This window comes from Typha angustifolia, chromosome 9, assembly GCF_048772165.1.
Source record: "Typha angustifolia cultivar Huaian chromosome 9, ASM4877216v1, whole genome shotgun sequence".
Taxonomy (NCBI): Eukaryota; Viridiplantae; Streptophyta; class Magnoliopsida; order Poales; family Typhaceae; genus Typha; species Typha angustifolia.
Genome location: NC_133247.1, coordinates 937,333 through 955,000, shown reverse-complemented (window position 1 = coordinate 955,000; position 17,668 = coordinate 937,333). Strand labels below are relative to the sequence as shown.

The 17,668-nt window shown below is 40.7% G+C and overlaps 2 protein-coding genes across 4 annotated transcripts; both read right to left on the bottom strand.

Moving 5' to 3' along the window:
- Positions 1–8,817, bottom strand: LOC140767367 (eukaryotic translation initiation factor 4G-like). Of its 3 annotated transcripts, none has more exons than XM_073107240.1 (10): positions 8,564–8,815; positions 8,122–8,353; positions 7,898–8,037; positions 7,623–7,763; positions 7,358–7,425; positions 7,186–7,242; positions 5,441–6,817; positions 2,038–5,333; positions 735–926; positions 1–644 (listed from the first exon to the last, which is right to left on the bottom strand). In XM_073107240.1, exons 2-10 carry the CDS (start codon positions 8,325–8,327, stop codon positions 317–319), a joined length of 5,805 nt encoding a protein of 1,934 aa, XP_072963341.1. In that variant the 5' UTR covers positions 8,328–8,353; positions 8,564–8,815; the 3' UTR covers positions 1–316. The 3 variants fall into 3 exon arrangements, 2 of the variants coding, with proteins under 2 accessions (XP_072963341.1, XP_072963342.1); XM_073107241.1 differs by having other exon boundaries at positions 8,122–8,348; XR_012105562.1 differs by lacking the exon at positions 1–644 and adding an exon at positions 1,293–1,636 and having other exon boundaries at positions 788–926; positions 8,564–8,817.
- Positions 8,818–10,220: 1,403 nt separating this feature from the next.
- Positions 10,221–17,611, bottom strand: LOC140766743 (SNF2 domain-containing protein CLASSY 4-like). The gene is made up of 5 exons (XM_073106335.1): positions 15,591–17,611; positions 14,077–14,235; positions 12,028–13,976; positions 10,720–10,935; positions 10,221–10,564 (listed from the first exon to the last, which is right to left on the bottom strand). The coding sequence occupies exons 1-3, from the start codon at positions 17,487–17,489 to the stop codon at positions 12,033–12,035; spliced, it is 4,002 nt and encodes a 1,333-aa protein (XP_072962436.1). The 5' UTR covers positions 17,490–17,611; the 3' UTR covers positions 10,221–10,564; positions 10,720–10,935; positions 12,028–12,032.
- Positions 17,612–17,668: the final 57 nt, after the last annotated feature.

The window sequence follows — 17,668 nt, the reverse complement described above, 5'->3', positions numbered from 1 at the left end:
TACAAGATCAAAAATGGATCGGTATGAATTACTTGGAATATTGATTAAAGCAGCATCAAAAATTCTCAGCTAACTCTGATCATAAAGGGTGATCATCAAAAGCCCTAGCCGCCAATGCAACATAATTGAGCTGTTCAGTTGATATCCTACCTCAGACTTTGGTAATCTAAGAAGAACATGACGCCCGTAGGTGAACATTAACACCCCCACGCCCCCATATATTATAAGAACCTGAAAGGTAAAGAAAACACTTTTATGGATCAAATACACTAAGGACCTAAATGAATGTCTTGTCTGATGCAGAGCATCTTTATCTCTAGAGAAATGCATCCAACTTTGATTTGATGGGATGCGGCGGTCGGAAATCCTCCAACCTAAAATTGGAGCTTCCCCTGATCTCGTTCAAAAGAGAGTCCCCGTTTTCTGTTCTTATGGTCCCCAGGGTGCTAGCAAGAACATCTGATGCAATCCCAATTTCAAGGAGACGCCCTGGCTTTTCCCCACCATCACGCAGCATTCCTCCAATTTCTCCTAAGGAAACCATATTTTCCAATATAAACTTGGCAAAAAGTCGTCCAAGAAACTCTGCCGCTCTAGGAGCATCATTTACAGCATCCTCCAATGTAGATAAAACATACTCAAGCCTGACAGCAAAGCATAAAAAACAGTTAGCAGGAAATATGGGCAAAGAAGTTAAGAGGAACAAATAATGAACCTGCAAATGTCATTCCTACCCCTGGATGAGATGCACTTGACTTAGCAAGCCACGAGACTTGCAAAGGCTCACAAGAAGTTTAGCTAGGAGATTCCTCTCCATATCTTTTCTTTCAAAGGAGTCGGTGATCCAAATCGATACAACCAAGGGATAGAAACTAGGAGCATTCAACTCCTTAACACACAAAACAACCTCCTCCTCATCTTTGGCACTGAAAAAGCAAAGCCCAAGTCAGTTATCGGACAAAATAATACTGGCCTGTTGATAATACAAGCAAGTTGCTTAATTTGACCCAAACCAATGATTTAACTGATATTCACAGCCAGAGGTTATAAACACACAATCCGGAAATGGCCATATATCTTAAACTGCTCCAGTAAAAGAGAAAGATCTTTGCAATTATGTGTGTAATGGATGATCAAAAGAATATTCCAAAAAAAGGTTTAATGGACGAGGATTCCAAACAATCAGAATCTATTTCCCCCCCACCCACCCACACATAAAAGCAATGCTTTCATCAGCGCACTCTCAGGGATTTATTCTGATAATATCAAGCAGTTAGGCATCTACAGGATACCTAGCATATATAAGAAGAAACTATGCCTGAACCATACTGACAGCAAGAGCTAATCTTCCATCTCCTTTAGCAAAAGTACCTAAAGCTCCAATTCAAAATTCAGCAGCAGCAAAAGCAATGGTGAGTCTGAGATTCATCCTCTAAGTAATATCTAAAATTTTGTAGTCAGAGAATAGCAATTTCATGATATCACATAAACAATTAAACAGCAATATCTTAAATTTCATAAATAATCAAAGTTTGGTTGGGGCTCTGCTTAGTAGATAGAGCAATATCTTTCAACAGCCAGTCTCAAGCCCAAGTTAACAGGAGCCACTTTAGGTATCGCAACAGCCAATGTACTCCTGTAAAGGAAATCACTGAGTTGGGACTAAAGCTTGTGACTGTTACCGTAAATAAAGTTTGATATTTTACTTAATATAGAATGCTAGCTCTAAACTTCAGGTAGATAACCCTTTCATTTTTAACCAAGTAAGATCACTTCCAAGAATCCATGGTCATATAAAAAGAAGAAGAGAAAATGAATTTGGTAGACATGCTTTCAAAACAAACATTGCAAATAATTGAACCATAGAATTCTTGGTCAATGGATGAATTGTGAATAACGATCCTAGTAAAATGATGTGATACTAAGAAAGAAAAATAATATCAATGTTTACTTCAAACTATCACATGAAAATGTAATGACTCTTGAATGGAAAAACCATATGTCTTGCATCACCATAAATGAGGAAAAAGTATATACCTATAAAATTCTCGGATTGCTAACATTGATTTCTCTTGAAGAACCTCTTCAGGGAATGTTCTTACTTCTGATTGCACATCCTGACTACTTGAAAGTCCAGAAGGTCCTTGCATACGCCCAGCCAGTTGAACAGATGATGCAGATCTATCAAAAGCACGATCTGCAATTCTGGAATCCCGATTTGCAGGAGGATTACGGTCTTGGGGACTTGGTTGACCATAAGGAGCTCCGAACCTATCTGCCGTGTATCTCATACTGGTATCCTCTCTTGAGTTTGAAGATGTCCAGTCAGCTATGGAATTATAACTGTTTGTACCAGATGCTATCCTGCGATGATCCCCAACAACAGAAGGAACTTCAGGTGAGGTAAAATTTGATACCGATGGCTGCCCTCTAGTGGACATACCCCTAGCCAGGCCACCTTGAGGACCAAGGGTGATGGAATCATCATTGATAGGCCTTTGAGGAAGTGGAAGTGCTGTTCTGTTTTCAAACTGATTCCTATCCTCCGAACGGAAATCCTGATTGCCGTAGCCACGGACTTGAGCAGGCAATCCACGAATACCAATTTGTTGGGAACCTGGAGAGGCCAAAGCAGTAGTGGATCCCCGATGACCATATTCTGCAGGCGGTCCTCGTCTTCCCACAGAACTAATGACAGGACCACGGGCCGACCGACTTGCTTGAGCTTGTCGTTCTTGAGCTGCATCCCTGTGAACCTCCTCAATCTTCTTTGGCCCCTCCACTTTCCTTCTCTGTTGCCACTTATTTTTCCTAAGATCAATTGCATCTTTCAGCATAAATCTAACACGGGAAGATAACTTCTGGTTTGTTGATAGCCTCAACATCATGTCAAAATATGCATCCATATGTTCCTTTGCCTTAGAGTGATCTATTATTTCCCCAATTGTACTCATTAACTTGCATAAGGCTTCAATATCTTCCTCATCAGGATTCTGATGCGGTCCTAGTAACTTCTTAATGCATTCATGCATGATTTTCTCCGTCAACATCTTCTTTTTGTACAGTTCCCCTATTAAACGAATGTTTCCCAGCATACGTCTTCGTGCAAGGATCCTTTTCTCTTCACGTTCCTCTTTGGATTGTTTTATCTCACCTTCCTCTTCCGTCTTATTAGCTTCAGCTTGTTCTATTTCCCCTCTTTCAAATTCTTCTTGACATTTGTTTAAAAGCAACCGCCTAAAGGTAATCTTCTCATTGTCTGTGCTGAAATCTGGTAATGCACCAGCCAGTTCATGACAGAAATTTGCATACATTTCACAGAATGTGGGTTCCGTCAATGCTTTGTCAAAAATCTGTGAGATGACACCAGAAAGTGTTACTGGATTGTCGATGTTAACCTCCTTGACTTGAGTAAAAAGTTTTTCAAAGTTTTGAGGTGTTAATTTGTTAAGAATAGCTTTCAATTGTCTCTGCTTTGCTTGTTCCTGATCGGAAACCTTTCCCACCTCATACTTTCTTTCAGCTTTATGCATCACTTGTAAGGGGGTGACAGGAGAAGATATAAGACCTCTTTGAAAACCAGTAGCATGTTGCCACCTGTCTACATCAGAACCACTACGTGGCATGCCACCCTGGGATGTTATTAGCTGCGTTGGCCCTGAGAGAATCCCACCACTGGACTGACTGGATGATTGACCACGTGGATTTCTCAGAACACCATGATTTCCTCCCTGTCCAGGACGAAAACTTACTGCAGAGCCATAACTGATATCCAGGCGAGAATCACGTACAGGGCTAAAAGGACCAGGTAATTTGGTCCACTTGTCATCATCTGTATTGCTAACCATACGGCGGTCACTCCGAGAAATTCCTGAACCCCTATCTACTACCCTCCCAGGACTTGGATATGGTTCACGATCGATGACATATGATTTCCCTACAAGAGCACTCATCAATGCTTCAACCAGGTCAGATCCTATCTCAAAGCCAACAGGAAGGTTAGTATATTGTCCTGCAAAAGTTAACAGGAAATCTTTAGAGTATTTCTTTCTATCTGTAGCCTCTTTTCCATCTTCATCAGGCAGTTTCCTTGTTCCATTAACCTGCTGTCCCTGTTCTGATGTTTTCAACCTCGGAGTAGATACATCAGCTGCATCTTCCCAATCATCTAATTCAACTTTGCTCTGCCGGTCCTCCTCTCCAAGATCAATACCCTTTACAGTTTCATCTGAAGAAGCATGCTGTAGATTGACGCCAGAAGGACTATCAACGTGTTCTGAATCAATTTGACTTTGATGCCTTTCCTCTGGACCTTTGTATGCATTGTAGAGATCAGAAGTCCCCGCAGCATCTGCTTTGGAAAGTATTTCCTTTCTCTTCTTCTTTTTCCCAGCAGTAGTCTTACCCTTAGTGATCTCCAAAACAATCTTCTCCTTGGGTATTAAATGAAGAGAGGAATCTGGGCGAGCACTAGACAGCTCCACTACTTTACTTTCCATCTTTTCAATCCCCTCAGACTTGTCTAAATCAGATATAGGAGCTGCCTCCACGGAAGCAATAGATGGCCCAGATAAGACTGAATTTTGGCTGCTTTCTGAATGTTCTTTACAGGCATTTGCAGTTGAATGACTAGATAGAGAATCAGGATCATCTGAATGTGAAGATGTAAGAGCAGGCCCAACTGATTTGTTCGTCTTACTGTCATCCTGACATCTACATTCGGCAGCTTCCTTGGAAGCATCAAGCTGGTGTTTTTCAACTCCATGATTCGGAGAATTTAATTCTTCATAATTCCCGGTTCCCCCCACACCCTGCTTTGCCATGACAACAGTATTGAGAAAATCAGATGTCTCTTTTGAACTAGAAATTGGACGAATCTTAGTCTCACTAAAATTCTGTGAGGACTCACTACACACTTCGGTTTCTCCACATTCCCTAGCTGCAAAATTTTCTTCTTCTGGTGTCTTCACCAACATGTCACCTTGTCTATCTTTCAAATCCAAATTGTTTGGCACATTTTCATCAGCCCCTGAACTCAAAGAAGTTGATGTCTCAGAAGGATAAATCTCCTTAACAGAAACCTCATCAGGTTCTGATGAAGATGTGGCAGGTACTGCTACACCTCCAAACTCAGCTGCTCCAACTTCCAAAGATATCCTATTTTCAACACCTGAAGCTGGCAAGTCTGATGTTGAACTGGTAGAATCTAACACCAGAAAGGATTGTGCATTATCAGAAGTTGTAACTGCTTGCTCAGTAGTTCCACCAGCTGCAATGCTATCCTTGACAAATATTGGTGATTTAGCATCTTCTGTAGAATCTGATGTCTCTGACTGCAAATAAACATATCCACATGTCAATTGGAAGTCTTTCCCTGCAGCAATACAAAATAGAAAATATCTAACAAGTGTAAAAGATGAGGATAACAGTTGATATATACCTGAGGCTGTTCATGGGCATCTCTTACATCCTTACTCAGCTTTTCCTTGTAATCCTTTAGAGAATCATTTATTTGATTAGGTTCTCTTTTATTCCCATCAGTTCTTTCTGAAGCTGGTACAACTGCAACAGAGGCGACACGAGCAGATGAAGAAGTTTCCTGTTGCATTCGCTTTGTTGAAAGCACCGGAGGTACTGCAGAAAAACTCCTGTCGGCAGTAGATAATGGAGCTTTGCCCACCGTTTCAGAAATTGATTTAGGTGACTGAACAACACTTTCCAGACCAACCTCGGTATCCATTTGATGATAGGATACAATAGTGTCTCCAGCTGACCTTAATAACTTTGTTGATTCTGCTTTACCACGTGGTGAGATTATTGATGAGACTGATGGGACTGACACTGGTAAAGTCTCCAAGTTGACAGAAACACTGTGTGTATGAATTTGAGGACCAGGTTTTCCACTTGGCATTGAGTTCAACACAGATGGGTTCATGAATGTGATTGGCTGCCCACTTTGGTTGACAGGATAACTATATCTGGGAGCCTGTGATCCTGGAGGCATCTGAATATTTGTCACAGGAACAGTAGTAGGAGGAGGAAAATAGATAGCTGAAGGGTTATAAGAATTTGGTTGTAAAGGTGAAAAGTAATTGATCTGATGTGCGGGAGAAAATGTTGGAATAGACTGCGACTTTGGTGCTGCATTAGGTATAGATCTCTGTCCAGAGGAAATACCATCAGTATGGGAGTCCGTCAAGTTGTCAAAACTCACTTCTTTGTGAGTGTCTGGATCAGTTATCTTCACAGTGGTCTTACGGGGGCCACCAAACTTTCCAGGCTGTTGTTGAGGATACTGTGGTCCTATCCCCATTCCCAGGTTGCCTAGAGTTGGTCCTAGTTGGTGACCCATAGGATGCCCAAAACCCATGCTCAGACCCTGATGCATCAATGCGTGATGTTGCAAAGCATGAGCTTGAATGGCCGGAACATAAATCTGCTGTGGAACTTGTGGTGCATTACCCACAGGTATTGACATTGTCATTTGCAGTGAGCTTGCCACGATACCCTGAGATTGCATCGGTGAATTGTGAACACCAAATTGCATGGGAATTTGACGCTTTTGATGTTGAAAGGGGATAGACATGGGTATCTCATTCATAGATACAACAGATGATTTTGGTGGTGCAGCAGTAGGGGCAGGTGGAACTTGGAGATGCACATCCCTCTTTGGTTGCAAAGGATGAGGTGGATGATGAGGCTGTCTAGTATTAGATTGACTAGAACCACCCATGTCCTTTCTTACCGGTGGTTCTTGCTGCTTCGTGGCAGGGGCTAAAGGCATTGTAGGCATGGCCCTGAATGTATCATGACGGGCCTGAAATCATTAGAAGAAAAGAAACTGATGAATTAGCTCTAACAAAATGAAAACACAAGTGAAATCAAAGTTGAGCACAATAATCACTAACTGCCAATTGCAATGCAAAAGCTAAATGCTTTGCAAATGAGAATATTATGAACATGCAAGCCAGCAACAAGATTTATCAACTTGTATGATTATTAGCCATCCAAATTACAACAAAAATGGTACTGTTTAGAGGAACCAGGTGGAAATACTTGAGTGGCTGCAGGGATAATGCTGGTGCAAGAACACCAATAGAAGAATATCAAATATATACAAAATACCACCAAAGTGATAAGGGATGACCAGATGAAGAAAACCGATGCGTGTAGAAATCTGCATACCTGATCACGATTCTGCTCATCAAGATTTGGAGGAGCGGAGCTTGTCCGTGCAGGAATCTGTGAGAAGCATGGTAACATATTCATGTACATGTAATGTATCATTGGAAACTTGAGGACACAAACCAAACATACAAAATTTGCAAATTACAGAAGAGATGAAGCAACTACATACTTGCATTCCATTCATGATCCCAGGACTTATACTCCCAAACTGAAGGGTAAATGATCTAGACGAATCCCCTGAAAATGATATCACAATAAAGCAAGAAAATTGTTACTATAAAACACAACTTCTCCTACAGCCCTATGAGCCATGAAAGTTTAGCAAATCTTTCTGGAGCCATATCATTGCATGAAATATCATCTTCAAAAGGGCGTCCTGAAAACTGCCTGCCAAAACTAGTAGACAGATGTGCACAATCAACCAGAAAACAAACCTTTGGGTGGTGTGGAAGCTGATGAAGAAGCTGGAGCTCCACCAGCAGGATGAGATGATGAAGAACCCCTAGGAACAGCATTAGCAGAAGTCCTAGGCAGAGGCATATCGACTGGTTTTCCGGCAGCTCTGGCTGGTGCATCTACCAAAAGCCAAGACACGAGCAAAAATATAAAGCCTTGATGAGAAAGATGAAATCTTTCAGTACCCAAAGCAGTTAGACAACCATGTAACCCCTTAGAATATAGTAATTTACAAGATAACAAAACCGCGTACCATGTGATGGGATTTGCTTATAAGCACCATTCTGAACAGCACGCGGCGGAGCACCAGTAACCCCAGAACTCGCCTCGGAGGTCGTGCCCCCTTGATTTAACCTAGGTTGGCCTCCTTGCCCGTTGCCTGATTTCTTGAAGCTGCAATGCGACATAAAGCAACAAGAATTCCAATTCAAAACCCTAGCCTGTGGAAAACCTACTATAAGGAAGCAAAGGCGGCACCTTCGGTTCGAAGACAGCGAAGGCAGAATCGATGACGAAGAAAAAGAGGTGGAGGAAAGCGGAGGAGGAGGGGCGCCACCGCTGCCACCACCGCCGCCGCCCTTCCCGCCGCTGGAGAATCCCCTGTGATGGCCGGAGCTTCCTGATCGACCGGGTTTCCTCAGCTGCCCGTCGCTCTTATCTCCCCTCGATTGATTGAAGGACATAAATCCCGATCCGCTCGTCCTCTTCTCTGCATCAAAACCCCAAAAAGAAGAGAAAACTAAGTACACCGATAAAAACCCAACGCGATCAACGCCTCCAGATCAAACCCTAGATCAAATCACATCCGCGAAAACATATGCACGAAGGAAATTTCCAGAAAGAACACGAACGAGATCGAGATAGGGTAATGCGGTGGCATGGATTCAAAGAGATTTGAGATTGGAAAAAAAAAAAGTACCTAAAAGCCCTGGAAGAACGGAAAACCGTGCGACTTGGGGAGATTAGGATTTCCTCCCCCCTCAGTGGGATGCGGGAGAAGATGGAATCATCAACAGCGCGAAGAGAGGCCAGGGAGAGAAGCAAGCGCGAGAAGAATCGCAAAGATGCAATTTTTGGAGGAGGAGAGAGAAAGAAGAAATAAAGAAAAGAGAGAGAGAGAGAGAGAGTTGGTGCGGGGTAGTGTGTAGAGGGTAGTTTTGGGAGAGAGCAAAGAGATGGAAGGGTATCAGGTATATGTGTATAACAAACTGCAAGCGGTCAAAAGGGAAAAGAAGTAAGAGGTCTTTTAGGAAGAGCAGCGCTTTATTCGCATTATATATTTGCTTCTATGTGGCTTAACTATATAAATTTTGGGCTCTTTTCTGGCCTTCTCCTACTCTTACTAGGTTTCCAATAACAGCAGCTATTTGGTACACTATTTAGATACATAGTATAATAGAAAAATAACAGTATATATCGTCCAAATACTTCACAATTTATATTTAAAGTTACTTTTAAAAAATACTCTTACCTAGTTTGATATGCATCAAATCAAATCAAACGGTGTTTAATTCTACTGGCTTAACTGCTAACGATACGCTAACTTGGTTCACCGTGGCACTTTGGAGATTCTTAGAATCTAGCTTTGCCTTTCACTCGTTCAACATGGTGGCCCACCCACCATAAAATGCAGGCCTAATGGAGGCCCATCGTAGTATTGGGCCTTGGAGGAGTTCGCTTTCTCCGATGCAGGACAAACAACGAGAAGGGTGAAAAGACAAGAGGTGGAAAGAACTAAAGACTGTAATAAAGCTGTGGCTGGGATATGTCAACAAAGTTACGTGAAGATTTAGGCCCAACAAAGCCAGGAAAAAAGCAATCTGAAGGGGCAAATCTTTAACTAATAGTGGTATAACAATGAACGTAGCTTTTACCAAAGCATTGAGTTTAATTGCTTAGAGAGCAAGTAATGATTGAAAGGTGAATGCTGTGTGACGTGTATGACATATGCCAACTTTATGTTTTAAAACGACACTTTGCTCCCATCTATTAGTCAATTTGACACGTGGGGGCCTTCAGGAAAAGGTGACTTGGTATCTCCTCCCGGATAAGAAAAAGGAAGGAATCTCTCCGGTGGTGGAGGGCCGACCAAAGGATGACATGTGGGACCATACTACACAAAATTCTCTGTTTGTTTGTTTGTTTGTTTGTTAACCCATTAATAAGATGGTTTGTTATGGGTAATGCTTTTAGTAGAATAGAACCATCATTAATCCTCCTTGTATTAGTCCTAAGAGGCAGTGGATTAATGTAGAGCTTCCAAGTCGACAAGTTGTTGGTTGGTTTGCTTTGTTGTGAAGGAAACGAAATCACTTGTGTTCCTTCCAACAATACTATATTTTGCAAATCACATCTAAAATTAATCTAATCTTTTTTTAGAGTATCAATAATTTTCCAAACATACTTATATGGTGATATTTATTGTTTCTTAGACCAAATCAACTTAATCATGGAATTTAGCAGGAAAGCAACCAATAACCAAGAGCAGAAATAGTAACGGTTAATAGTCATTAAAAATAATAATAATAATAATAATAATAATAAATAGATGACGTTTCACGACGTATGATAAGATATTGTTGAGAATATGAAGCTTTGGATTGATAATCGCACAGGTTATAACTAATGTCATTAGATCGCTGAAAGGATAAATTTTGTGAATATTAAAACTTTGGAGTCTCCCATCCCTACGCATGCAACAAAATCATAACAAAAAGGAAAGTCAGTTAAATGAGAGCACAGTTAGATGGTCTACAAATAAAAGATGCCTGGCTACTTTTCGTCTGGGGAAGGGGATGGCTAATAATTATTGGCAAAAAATTTAATTGAGATTGTTGTTTGCAGGTTATTTGCCCCTCTTATTCTCGCGTAGAAGGTGGCTGACTCTGAGGAATGCTCTTGTTGATGCAAGAAGAAATGGCTGAAATAACAGAAAAAGAGAAGGTATTAAAGATATGGTTGTATGGAGTGCTCTACACCATGCAAGAAGGAATTGCTGAGAAAAGGGAGAAACAAAAATACTGAAAAGATTCAAACTGAATTTTGGGCAACTCCTTAAAAGCACAAATACATCACCTGGAGACTGAAATCGATAACTGATTGCGCTTGTTCTCTTCTTTTCCTACTCCTTTTCTCTGGAAATCTTGCCTCTGTATGCATCGTGAGGTAATGTAACAGGGTAGCAGATGAGAAATCTGCAAATTTTGGGTGGGTGCAATGCTTCATTGGAGAGTACAAAAAAGGTAGCATTCCCAAATCTTGGACCCTTTTGTATTTTGATCTCCCCAGTTCCTGTGCCAAAAGAATGATATAATTAGCTAGTCTGTGAGATATGTTCATCAGGAGAGCACCCCAGATATAAGGAAAAAAAAAAATTTCTATTTAGAACCAAGATCTACACAGCCTGATTCGTCGACAAACCAAGACCAATAATTGTTTCTTTTAAAGCATCAATTCTTAGCAGAACAGAAAATTATAACACCAAAACAATTGAATACTACAACATGGAAGTTGTGAAAAGAATAGCTAATGACTGGCTTCTACGCACATTAAATAAACTTTTGATTATATAATAAGCAGATTTTATCTTGCCACAATCCCCACTTATCACAGAAATTTTGGCAAATGATGGATAAATGCTGATGAGCCTCTGCCCCAGTTCCCAGGACATTGAGACTTTGTCACACTGTTTGTATCCCGTGATGACATGGATGAGAGATGAGCGATGGTGCTAAGAAAGTGGGATTAGGTCAACTGTACAGATGGATCATGTTTCAATTGAGGAAACTAGAAAAATCAAATAATAGGAGTAGAACTCCATATGAATGTCTCTAATCAGATTACAGATTTTTAGAAATAAAAGATAAACAGGAAATCATGGTATTTGAACTTGCAAAGTCAAATTCATCGTATTGACATGCTAGCATCCCAAGCACACAAGGCTCTCCCAAGATGTATGCAAATTTATCTTCATTATTAAAGGTGCTGTTCTCACAAATCATAACTTAGACCATGATCATATGGATGCAAGGGGCAAAACGTACCCATATGTAACAGGTAATTTACACTAGAACATAGACTTATTACAAATGAAAAAGAAAATCAGGAAACTAGAGAAGTAGATGGAGTTCATTGATCTTTTATACTACAGTATGACTCAACACTCAGCAATACACATATGTACTGAGAATATAATGAAAAATAAGATTCATAAGTTTAAGGTGACATGAAGTACCCAATATACAATTTATGTTTCAGAGAATTAGAACAGTTTATATTTTGCGAAGAAGGCAGGCAATTGCAATTGAAAATCAAGAGTAGAAAACATAAAAGAGCGAGGATTATGATGCTATAAGAAAGGAAAAGATATATATAAAACAACACCTGCATCAATTAAATTCAGGAGCAATTTGGTTGTAAGTGCAAACAATATTTGACTCTGTTGGGGGGTAGTAAATCTTTGTAAACAAGTCTTTAAGTTGGCCATGAGAAATCATCTCTTCCAAAATCTTATCTTCAGAGATCAATTCAGAAGTATGCTCTTGCTCAGCTTGTAATAAAGTGTTCTTGACATTATTAAAATCAATTTCCGGAGAAAACAATAGTTTGGACAAGTGATCTTTTTCAGCCTGTCTGTCATATTTTTCTCTTTCACCTGTTCCAGCTGTGATTAAATTGTAAGTATACACAAATTTCTTCTGTCCTATCCTATATGCTCGACTGATAGCTTGTCTTCCAACTGCAGGGTTCCAAACAACATCTAGGAGTACAATCCTTGAAGCACCTGTAAGGCTTATCCCTTCGCAGCAAGCTCTTGTAGATGCAAGCAACACCTTTGCTTCACTATCCATATCATTGAAAACATCAATTGATGCCTGACGATATTTTGGAAGAATTTTTCCATCCATTTGAAGAATCTCCTTACCTTCACTCCAATTAAATAACTTAACAAGCTGATCCTTTATCATGGACAATGGTTGTATAAACTGACTAAAAATCAAAACCTTCTCTTTCAGTGCTTCACATAGTCGTACAACTTCCATCACAAATCTTGTTTTCACCCCTTCATAGGGATTTGTTCTTATATTCTCTAGTAAATGCTTGTCTATGAGCTTAGATTCCTCTTCAGACAAATTAATAAAAGTCACAAGGGAAGGATGAATGGATGCTAAGGAGATGTTGTATTCACTTTCAAAATTGTTACCAGACCCAATATTTTCCATCTTCTTAATGATGTCTTTTTGCTGAGGCAGGGGATTCAGAACAATTACACATTCTCTTAAACCTGGGAGAGTTTGGAGGATCTTACCATTATGAATATGCACAAAGGGTTTTAATATTGATCTAACCTCTTCTACATTATCATCAGTAACACGACTAGTTATAGTAGCCCAGATACCTTTCCCTTCATATTTTTCCGGGAAGATGTCTTGCTCCTCAGAGATAGAATCTGCTTTCCTTCCATATACTCTTCGTGTTGTAGTTAAAATCTTTTCACCAAACTTGGGTCTAACCAGGCACAAAATATTATACAGTTCCAAAAAGTTATTCTGGAAAGGAGTTCCAGAAAGGATTATACGCTTTTCAGTCTTGACTTTTCCCAGTATCTTCCAAATGATACTGCGTTCATTCCTAGGTGTATGGCCTTCATCAAGAACAAGTAAACCAGGCTTCTCAAGAAGAATACTTCTCACTTTTATGTCCTCTGTGCTCTTAGATCTGTCTGCTGTTAGTTTCTTAAATAGGCCATAACTTATTCCAAGGACACCATTACCTTTGTCCCATGAGAACAATTTCAGTAGACGTGTTAACTTCTCAGTTCTAGGTTCTTTCCCAACCAACTTATGTATGGCACTGTCTTCCTTCCCAAAGTATTCACCATAATTTAGTATATGAAATGGAAGATTGATGTTCCATTTTTTAAATTCTTGTGCCCATGTAAGGAGCATCCCGCTAGGAGCAATTATTATAGGCCTGCACTCCGGGAAAACTTTCAAGTATGTTTGAATAAAGACAATTGCTAGCCGTGTCTTTCCTGTTCCTGGGGCATGAGAAATCACACAGCCGCCAACAACATCATCTCTAACTCCATTCTTCAAATCATCAAGTTTAATCCCCCCTGCTAGATTTGTCCACATAAACTCAAATGCTTCACGCTGATGTTCATACATAGTATCAAAAATCCCAGGAATGAGGTCCCATACAGTTCCAATTAGGTGACTACAATAACCTTGCTCTCCATTGTTTTCTGTTCTGCAAAGATCATCATACTTCAAGGTGGTCCCCATGTTAGTCGAACTCCTCCATGCTGACTTTTCCCCAATGCTTGTTACCTTGAAATGCAGAATAGAATCCACAATTAATAGAAATAACAGATTGCACATTCGTGCCATAGCAGTAACTAATTAATCTGTGGAACATTTCAAAACTCACCAAAGACGGCAAAACATATCTGATTTCAAGATTCACAAAGGAGCAATGTTTACAGATAATTCCTATTTGTTCGTCAAGGACAAAGAGATGCTTCCCTTGCGAACAAAGATTCTGCGGAGGCAAAGCAACATCAACTGCATTGTCCTGTTCTTCTTGACCCTGAAGTACCATGTAGGAAAAAACAGGTTCACTTAGGAAGCTATGGTCATCGGAAATCTATGTATGACAAACTTAGATTAGGATGCTAACAATTTCTAGCTTGTAAATAATGCCTACTTGAAAGGAAAGGAATAGAGCAATAACCAAAATTGATATGGAACTGAATGTCAGCTAAATGCTTTGTTATATATCCACTAGAACTTTAAAAGAAAATCAGTAAGATATTTTTGCCCTCAATCTGTGGATATACCTAACTAATTGTTGATATCAGTTTACCGTGTAAACACGATATGCATGTGCTCTATTTATTGACTGAGTTCTAGAAGAATGCAAATGGCTGCACCTCAACTAAAGCAGATAATGAAGTAGCTGTATCATACACCAATGTCATGTCTACCAGAAAGTTGATATTGTGCACAAGTTGACAGCCAATTAAAAAATCAGACGGACACTGTCCAGTAATTCTCATTTCATAGAGCAGCTACATCAACAGGTCTATTTGATGAATTTGAGACGAAAAGGCTCATTCCTAGAATTGAATTCCACTAATTCAGATCTGGCTAACAGTTGAGGAAAGCACCAACTCTAAGAACTTAAGAAAGGTCATCTTTGTGTGCCAGCATATTGATACTCCATCTCACAAATATGGTCACTAATACCAATAAATAAAACAACATGCATTTAAATTTTCTCGATTTCTTGAAGCCTAATTGGCCTAATCTCACTAATTATGATAGTTCCAATATAATTACATGAAATAGTTGTGACTAAAGACTTGGTTGTCGCTGCCCTTTTACATGAAACTACAGCGATATGAGCAAATCACTTACACTGTCATCTAGACAATTTAGCATTCATGTCCTACTTGTGTTTCATGATGACAGTTCGACACATTCTTCCATTTCTACAAGTATCTACCTACAATCAGTAGCATAGGTTATGGTGAGAAACACGCTTTCTGAATAGTCCAATCTCTTTGTAGAATCATGACATGAAACAAAGGAAGGTTCAACTTTTCAGTTCCAGTATATATGGAATGGGATGACTGGATTGTTACTTGCACATTTTTCTAAAATCCGCAACTCCTGCAAAAGAGTTGACAATTAGGGGGTCAGAAATATTAAGGAAACGGAAATGTCCTAGGTTCACATGCATATTTTGGCAATTCTATATGAACAGAAGAGTATTCATTCAGTATGATAGGAAGGTATCACACATAACAACTAATTACATTCTACGTAAACACAAGAGATACCTAATCAGTATGATAAGGAGGTACCACAGATAACAACTAATCAGAAAGTAGCAGAAGCGGCATCCATATTACGCAACTCTATAATGAACAGCAGAAGTACCTCATCAGTATGATAAGTACCGATGTTCTTCGACTCTATAGCAAATTCAAAATCAGACCAAAATACATCCAATGTTTCCTCATTCTCTGATATTTTAAATGGTTCAGGATCTTCATCTTCAAAGGAGAATAGCAATGGATGCATATCAACATCTTGAGATTGAGACCAGGTTTGCTCTAATAGGAAAGGCTCCTCATTGGAAGGGTACGGTTCATCCTGAAGCTTCTTTTTGTCACTGCAGATTGTATCAACTAGAAGTTTGAAGAGTGATTCCCTCTTTAGCATCTGAACACGCTTTCTCTTATTGGATTCCCATGACTGCAGTCCCTTATGCCTCACTCTTCCCTCCATCTCATCAGCTCCACGATCCTTCTTAACCCAATCCCTGCTGTTGTCCATCTCATCCCCCTTGAATGAAAACAAGCCCAACTGTGGAACCAGGTCTGACTCATTCATGTCTAACCAATATGGTTTGTACACTCTCCCGAGCTTCTGTTTCGTCCCAGCTTTTAGAGTGAAACGTGATCGATGCATCTGTTGTGCAAGAGTACTGTTGCTTGCAGGACCCTCATTATCAGCTTCCTCATTAATATCTATGCAGGAGAATTTTCTCTTCTTAAAAACATGAGAAATATCTTCATCCTGATACTCCTCCCAACCATCTCTTGTTGATGTATCACTGCCTGCGATCTCAGCAATGTCAGAGCCATAATAAGACTCATCATCAATATCTTCCTCCTCCTCTTCCTCTTCCTTGTACAATTCATCCTCTGTATCATCAGAGATTGTTTGGAAATAGGAAGTGTAGGAAACCCTTCCCTGCTTCCCCACGTACGAACGTGTTCTCCATGCAACACAAGAAGACACAACCAAATTCTTGGCCTTCCCAGCCTGCCTGCATTCATCACCACCAGCAATTTCCTCTACTTCCTTGTCCTGATCAGAATCACAAGCTTCCAATCGCACCTCTCCATTATCAAAGTCCTGAGTTTCTCCTTCTCTCTCCCTTCCTTCTGTATGCTCATCATCATCTTCTTCTTCCATTTCCTTTCCTTGATCAGAATCACAAGCTTCCGCTCGCACCTCTCCATTATCAAATTCCTGAGTTTCTCCTCCTCTCTCTTTTCCTTCTGTACCTTCACCACATTTTTCTTCTTGCATTTCCTTATCTTGATCAGAATCACAAAATTCCTCCTGCGCTTCTCCATTTTCAAGTTCATGAGTTTCTTCCTCTCCATTCTTTCCTTCGCTGCCATCATCAACTTCTTCCATCTCCTTTCTTTCACTCCCCACTTCTTGATGTTCCACTTCTTGCACACCAAGAGCCACTCGAATCTCCACCTCCTTCATAACCTCATCAGTTTTCAGAGTATCCTCATCTCCGCCATCCTCATAATAATCTTTACAAGCTTCTTCATAACATCTCTGAGCTCGGGATTCTCCGATCGCAGATTCCGAAGTACCCCAAGAAGCCGATACCGCCTTCTCCTCATTAGACCCCGATTTCGAGCTCTCCAACTCCTCGACGCTGCCCCCGCCGCCTTCCTCGTAATTGGATTCCCTCTCCACCGCTTTCCAATCCGACGACTGCGACGACGAAACCTCCTGCTTCCAAGAGCCCGACGGCCGAGACGGGGCCCTCGCCGCCGCCGATACATCCGCAGCCACGTCTTGCTTTCCTCGGTCTTCGTCCTCTTCATCATCGTCATCGAGGATGATGAGGAGCTCGGGACGCAAAGAAGAATCGCCGCCGATTCCAGGAGAATCCTCAGTCCTAATGGCGTCTCTCCCATTGCCGCCGCCGCCGGCGGGGGCGGCGGTGCGGCGGGAGCGGGAGGTGGACTGCATCGCGAGCCTTAGGGTTTCGCGGCTTCGCGTTCGGCGAGCGACGCAATCCATGGCTTCTTGTGTCCTTGGTTTCTCTCTCTCTCTCTCTCCCCCTATACGGCGGCTACTAAGAGAGAGTAGTAGAAAGGAAGAGGAGAGATGAGTTTCTTTTTGTTTTGACTGAGTGAGGAGAGAGAGACGAGTTAATACTAACTACTAAAGGCAAGAACTTAGAAGGGACGGGCAGAGGT

Coding starts and splice junctions, on each gene's coding strand:
- LOC140767367 (XM_073107240.1), bottom strand. CDS start 8,327: ATGTCCTTCAATCAATCGAGGGGAGATAAGAGCGACGGGCAGCTGAGG. Junction 7,426..7,622: donor AGCTTCCACACCACCCAAAG/GTTTGTTTTCTG, acceptor TATCATTTTCAG/GGGATTCGTCTAGATCATTT. Junction 7,243..7,357: donor GGATCATGAATGGAATGCAA/GTATGTAGTTGC, acceptor TGCTTCTCACAG/ATTCCTGCACGGACAAGCTC.
- LOC140766743 (XM_073106335.1), bottom strand. CDS start 17,489: ATGGATTGCGTCGCTCGCCGAACGCGAAGCCGCGAAACCCTAAGGCTC. Junction 14,236..15,590: donor GTACTTATCATACTGATGAG/GTACTTCTGCTG, acceptor ATGGTACTTCAG/GGTCAAGAAGAACAGGACAA. Junction 13,977..14,076: donor GATATGTTTTGCCGTCTTTG/GTGAGTTTTGAA, acceptor CTGCATTTCAAG/GTAACAAGCATTGGGGAAAA.